The following is a 6,956-nucleotide window of genomic DNA, read 5'->3' as shown; positions in this document are numbered from 1 at the left end:
GTCCTGCATAAACCAGAGTCATCAGGAAGAATACTGAAATGGGCTGTGGAGTTGGGACAGTTTGATTTGGAATATGCGCCCCGAACAGCGATAAAAGGGCAAGCCTTAGCCGATTTCTTGTTGGAATTTGATTCTGAAATTGATGATAAAGCTTTGGTAATGCTATATCCACCTCATGCTGAGGAGTCTTTGGAGTAGTTTCCACACCCTTGGTGGATCTTGCATGTGGATGGGGCGGTTAACAATGGAGGAGCAGGTGCGGGTATAGTACTTGTGTCTCCGGAAGGCCACCATCTGATGAGCGCAATTCATTTCAAGTTTTATGCAACCAATAATGATGCAGAGTATGAGGCGCTGATTAATGGCCTAAAAATCGCTTTGGAAATGGGGGTGCAAAACTTGATTGCAAGGAGTGACTCAGAGTTAGTAGTGAATCAGGTGAACGGGGGATTTCAAGCGCGAGGCCCGCGAACAGAATTATACTTGAGATGTACACAGCGCTTGATTGGAATGTTCAAAAAAGTTAGATTGGAATGTGTCCCGCGGGAGAAGAACAGTAATGCGGATGCTCTAGCAAAAATGGGGTCGCAACAAGAGGCTGTGTTGTTAGGATCCATCCCTCTTGAAATCCAGGAGATTCCTAGTATCCCAGCTATGCAAGTGGATGAGGCTCCCAAGGAAACATGGATGACGCCCATTCTAGCTTACATTCACAAGGGAATACTCCCCGAGGATAAGTTTAAGGCTCGCCGACTCCGCTATCAGGCTGCAAGATATGTGATATACGACGAAGTCCTATACAAGAGAGGGTTCAACCAACCTCTGCTTAGATGTGTTGAAGAAGAAGAAGGAAATTACATCCTAAGAGAAGTACATGAAGGAATCTGTGGCAATCACTCGGGGGGTAGCTCGTTGGCAATGAAAGTTTTGCGCCAGGGATATTATTGGCCCACAATGAAAGAAGATGCTACAAATTTTGTCAAGGCATGTGATCGCTGCCAGCGCTTTGCAAACTACTCATCTATACCGGCGACACTCTTGACGCCTATGGCAAGCCCGTGGCCGTTCGCCATGTGGGGAATTGATCTTATCGGAGAATTGCCGAAAGCTAAAGGAGACGTCAAGTATGCAGTGGTTGCGGTCGATTACTTTACTAAATGGGCGAAAACTATGCCACTGTCTAAAATCACCGCAAAGAAAATCAGGGATTTTGTTTTCAACTCCATCGTATATAGGTTTGGAATCCCTTACAAGCTTGTCTCCGACAATGGAAAGCAGTTTGATAGCAAGGAGTTGCGACAACTATGTGAGGAGTTGAAAATCAAGAAGGAGTTTACAGCGGTCTATCATCCTCAAAGTAATGGACAGACAGAAGTTGTTAACAAAATAATAAAGCATACCCTCAAAACCAAACTGGAGGAACGCAAAGGGAATTGGCCTGAAGAACTCCCGAAGGTGATGTGGTCATACAACACTACGCCACGATCTACTACGGGAGAAACGCCGTTTATGCTGACTTACAGCTACGAAGCTATGGTCCCCGTGGAAGTTGGATCGGGATCACTTCGCAGAGATTGTTACAGGAAAGAAGATGATGAGGTTAATCAAAGGCTTCATTTAGATCTCTTAGAGGAGATGAGGGAAAATTCTCAGCTAAGGCTAGCGGCGTATCAGCAACGCGCCGCAAGGTATTATAACAAGAAGGTAAAAGGACAATTGCTGAAGGTGGGAGATTTGGTACTTAGGAAAGTGATGCCCAATACAAAGAACCCCCAACATGGAGTGTTTGGAGCTAACTGGGAAGGACCGTACAGAATAAAGTCCATCATGTGGAAGGGGACTTATCACCTTGAAGATATGGAAGAGAAGCTGGTTCCGCAAGCTTGGAATGCGGAACATCTCCGAAAGTATTACTAGTAAGGTGCGGCTTTAGCCCCTTACGTACCTCTTTTATTATTTAGGGTTATGCCCGGATTATAGGCTAGAATTAAATAAATTCCTCCTAGCCTAGGGGGGTAGTGCATGTACTACTTACCTTGGAACTAGTTGAAGGGTCGTTTTTTAGAATTTATCTCCCCACAGAGCATAGTAGCCATGGGACTGGTGCACTTTTGACACCAGGGCGCACTATAAATAAAATCTTTGAAATTTTTCCTAAAAAGTTATTTGTTTTGTTTGCTTGGTTGCATGACGCCTCCTAACTATAGGACGCGTCCTGATTGATGGTTTTATGCGAATGCTAACTGAATTAATGGTTGTCAAAAGGATCAATAAAACTCAAGTCAAAATGTAACTAGGAAGTGTACTATTTCCAGGGACGCGCCCAAGTTGTCTTGGTTGATGCTCTTTTAGACTGAATGTTATTGTAACTTTGACAAAACATGATTAAAAAGGAAAAGTCCTTGTTTAGGACGCGTTCTACCTGAAGGATGATGTGTTTTGGATTAAAGGTGAGGCGCGTCAAAACCATAAGACGCACCCAATTGAGCCTTCTGCCTTGATTAAATACGCAGGTACAACATGGTGCTATGCTCATATGTTTTTGCAAACAAAAATATTCATTAAATAACTAAAAGACGCGTCCAGTCAAGGAGGACGCGCCCAAGACGGTTACTTTCTTGACTTGTGATAGTCAAAATAGATGCATCCTATGAATAAGACGCGCCCGTGTGAATGGCAAAATAGAATACTTAAGTAAAAATATGCATGGATAAGGCAAAGAGGTTTTATAAAAAAGTGCAGGTGAATGAAGTTCAAAAATAGATATTACAACTTGCAAGGCTTCAAGGGTCCCGCACCCTTAAAATAGCTCGAGTACATAAAAGACAAAGGACGCGTCCTAAGCAGAAGGCGCGTCCTGTGGCTTGTCTTGGTCTTCCGCAGGGGGAGGCTGAGTTTGAAGCGGAGGAGGATCAGGGGACGCGTCCTCTTCCTCTAAGCCCGGGAAAATCCTTTTGTTCTTGATGGAATCTGCGGCCCTGACCCTGAAATCATTGACCCATATCTGGGTGTCTGCATCAAACTTTAAAAATGTATACCCAGGGTCGTTGGCAATGAACCCAGAACACCATTCTTCAAACCCAGCCTGGAAGCCGTGCTGGTAAACTAGCTTTTTCTCCTATGTCCACCCATGCAGCCTGTCATCATTCAGGGTGTCAAGCTCCAGCTGCATGGTGGAATTCAGTGCGATGCACTATCCATTTGCTTCTCCATTGAGGAGACATTCCCTTCTAGCACAGCTTTGTCTGCCTCAAGACGCGTCCTCTCCCCCTCCAGGCGTTTGATCTCAGCATCTTTCTCTTGGACAAGCAGGGTAATGTATCTCTCCAGGGATTTAACTTTATCTTCGGCCTGGCTCTTTGCAGTGTCGGTAGCAGCAAGACGCGTCCTAAGCCTTGCAGTCATATTAGCACTTTGCCTAGCGTGCAAGTGGAGCTCAGCTGCAGCCCTCACCATGGCCTCCTCTGTTTGCTGCTCTGTTCTGAAGGTCCAACCTCTAACTTCATCCTCTGTGAAATCCCCAACCGAGGACGCGCCCAAATATCGAAGCACGAAGGATTGATCATCTGGCACTACCTTTTGGCGTTTGGAGGGCGCGTCCTCCACCCTTTCGGGAATGTCTAGCACAGTGGTGTCAATTATCTTGGGTGGAGGAGAAGGAGTTGCAACAGGAGGGGGGGTTTTTGCCTTTGGATCAACCTTTGTAGGGGCCTGTTTTTTGGCCCTTAGCTTTTTGGAAGCCCCATTTGCGAATCCTTTGGGAAGAGAGGCCATATCTGCGATATAAATATGAAAAGGTATTAGTTAAGTACAAGAAGACGCATCCTAGGAACAAGGCGCGCCCATATCATGATATAAAATTCTACATGCATGGCAGATATAGACGAATGCAAAGATGTATAAATGAGTGTGAGAATGACACGTCCTAAAGAAGTGACGCGTCTTACCTAAGACGCTTTTTGTAAAGGCACAAATAACAGCAATCAGAGAGTTTTATAAAGAGACGCGCCCGGGGGGTAGGGTGCGCCCAAGGTGATAGCGCATATGTGAAGTAACGTTTATAAATCAGGCTAAAATTAAAGGACAAAGGTGAGCATGAATATGACGCGTCCTAAAGCCGTGACGCGTCTTAAGTATTATAATTTCTTACCTTGCTCTAAATCCACCTTTTTGTTAACGTCTGGCTGAATAATTTCTGTGGCTTGGAGCCCTTTGGATTTTTCGGAAGCGGTGAGGATTGGTTTCCCATTATGGAAATCTCGAAATTTACAGAGTGAACCCACCCGTGGGGACAAAGCTCCTATTTTTTTCAAATTCCCTTCGGTAATCATGTCCTTGAGGTTGAAATGTTTCTCAGCATACTGTAAAACCTTCTCTGTTCTCTTCTTCTTCTTTCTTGTTAGCTCTTTCTGAGTTCTTTTGTCTAGAGAAGGGAGAATATGTTACAACAAGGAAAAAGAGAAGGTTATAAAAGAAAAGGCGCGCCCTGATAGAGAGGACGCGTCCAAAACATTGAACTTACTTGGTTCCAAGTTGAAGCGAACACGCGTCCTTTTGACATCATAAATGTAGAAAAATGGCTCCTTCCAGTCCCGTTCATGGCTGATTTTACCTTCATTAAATCCTTTGTTGTTCAACCATTTATTGACAACCAGGAAGTGGTACCCGGGAATTGATTTCCTGATGCTGTAGAAGAAGCTAAATTCTTTCATCGAGGGCGCGCCCAATCTCAGGTTATGGTACATAATGAACAGAGCCCAGGCTAGCTTGTATGAATTTGGTGATAGTTGGACTGGAGCCATGTCGTACCATTTCAAAATTTTCTTACTGTAGGGGTGTAAGGGCGCGCCCACACCCAAGGAAATTAACTTTGGAGTAAGCACCATTCTTGGGATCCTTTGGTTCTCAACGTTGAAGATGTGCGGCCTCATGGTTCGAAGAGGGCGCGCCCAGATGCCCTCCATGTCATAGTATTTCATATGCCATTGGATTTCCCAGTCAGTCGCAGTCGAGTCAAGGGCAACACATGCTAGCTTACCTTCTTTCTTCCTTTTGGCATTTTTCTCTGTCTCAGTTAGGGCGCCAAGCCTGGCCCAGTCACAATCCACTTCAACATCTGAAGGTTCCCAATGTTCCAGGGGAGAATCAGATTTCTGAGGAGAAACAGGATATGTCTCGGGGTCAGGAACCCTCCTTTCGAATTCACTTATGCTGAGAGGTGACGCGTCCTGAGAAGGAGCCGCGCCTTGGGAAGCTGACGCGTCCTGAGAGTAGGACGTGTCCTCGTCTGAAACAGCTGTCCCTCGTGGCTTTTGGCCTGTAGCAGGAACAATCTCATCGTCCGTCCAATCTTCGATGGCGGCCCTTGTATGGAGAACTGAAGTTCTTTGCCTTTTAACTCCCTTCTTTTTCATTCTAGAACTTATGGGGACATGATCCATGGAGCCAGAGCTGAAATCAGACATTATAGAGCTTCTTGATTTAAGGGAACCAAAGACATGTCTTTCTGCTCTAAGGAAGGAACTCGTCCTGTGAATTTCGGGAAAATCGGGTTTGAAAGTGATTAAGTGTGGGGAGTAGATACCAAGGCGTTTATTGAGAACCTTGAATGGATGGAAAGGGGAAGAATATGACGCGTCCTCCAGCTGCAAAAGAAGGAATAAACATTTGAGGACGCGTCAGGAAAAAAAAGGGAAGAGAAGGAAAATGAATGAATTATGATGAAGCTACTAGAGACATTATAGGACGCGTCCTAGGAACCTAACGTGTGGAATGCATTAGTTAGACGCGTCCTAGTAAATTGTTGTTCCTATGCGACCTTTAGGTAAAACGGCTTAAACATATGCCTTAAACAAAGGAAATAAGACGCGCATTTACAGGTAGACGCGTCCTACGTGGTTACAATGTTGTAGAATGTTAATCGACTGTTAGCAATTTGGGGGAAATACAATGAAATCTTAGAAACATGCAATTGAAACATGGGGGAAGCTAAATATGGTATATTCGCATATACATACACATATACATACAAAAGAATATGAAGGGCAGTTGATATGAACATGAAGCATGCGAACAGTTTCTTGCTCATTAAAACTAATGTACTTGGCTAAATAAAGAAATAAGAGTAGATTTGTGTACCTTTTGAGTTGGGGAGTTGATTGAGCAAGAGAAATCAAGTAATGGGAGGTTAAATCGTCGGGATTTTGAGCCAAACGCTTGAGAGCGGCGGTAATGGTGGTTTCCGGAGAGAAAAAGAGTAAGGTGCAATTGTGGGTTGGAGGAAGATATTTATAGAGGATAGTCGGCTTACGTGGGCGACAGCTGTACACCACGGATATGGAGTGAAGGCAAGGCGCGTCCTCTGTCAATGACGCGTCCTGTGAGCCAAATTTCGCTTTTTTGGAAAGAAATTTCAATTTTGTTTTCAACTGCAAATGGAATTTGGGGGTAGTTATTATGCCCAAAATTTGGCACTGGATTGACTTGGGTCAAACACGGGCTGATTACAAGTCAAACTCGGTGTTACATTGAAGAGGACTAGGACGCGTCCAGCTAAAGAGGACGCGCCTGTTTTGGGAGGGATATGTTACGAGGCAAGATGAGTGCATGGTCAAGAAAGGACGCGCCCGGGAAATATGGACGCGTCGATGTTTATGAAAGTGCTTGGCCGATGAGATTTTATGGCGATGGACGCTGTAGGACGCGCCTACTTTAACCATGACGCGTCATAGGAAGTGAAATGTTGTGCATGATGGTTTAGAGGGGACGGTGTAAGTATAATGAGGGTTAGGACGCGCCCTATGTTCTAGGACGCGTCCTGTGTTTGTTTTATGTGTTCTTAATGGTGACTTCAGGAAAAAGCTTGCTTGGAGAGGAGCGATGGAGGTTATTTTTACTAATGTATTTGTTGCAGGTACTCTATGAAGAATTCCCTCCTTGAGACGGTCAAGGAGGGG

The 6,956-nt window shown here is 44.8% G+C and overlaps 1 protein-coding gene across 1 annotated transcript; it reads left to right on the top strand.

The window, feature by feature from the left end:
* Positions 1 to 297: 297 nt before the first annotated feature.
* Positions 298 to 3,109, top strand: LOC141713861 (uncharacterized). Its single transcript, XM_074517429.1, has 2 exons — positions 298 to 809; positions 3,043 to 3,109. The coding sequence occupies exons 1-2, from the start codon at positions 298 to 300 to the stop codon at positions 3,107 to 3,109; spliced, it is 579 nt and encodes a 192-aa protein (XP_074373530.1).
* The last annotated feature ends 3,847 nt before the right edge of the window (positions 3,110 to 6,956 follow it).

The sequence above is a fragment of the Apium graveolens genome, chromosome 3 (assembly GCF_009905375.1).
Source record: "Apium graveolens cultivar Ventura chromosome 3, ASM990537v1, whole genome shotgun sequence".
Taxonomy (NCBI): domain Eukaryota; kingdom Viridiplantae; phylum Streptophyta; class Magnoliopsida; order Apiales; family Apiaceae; genus Apium; species Apium graveolens.
The sequence above is the reverse complement of the archived record's forward strand: the minus strand, read 5'-3'. Positions and strand labels throughout refer to the sequence as shown.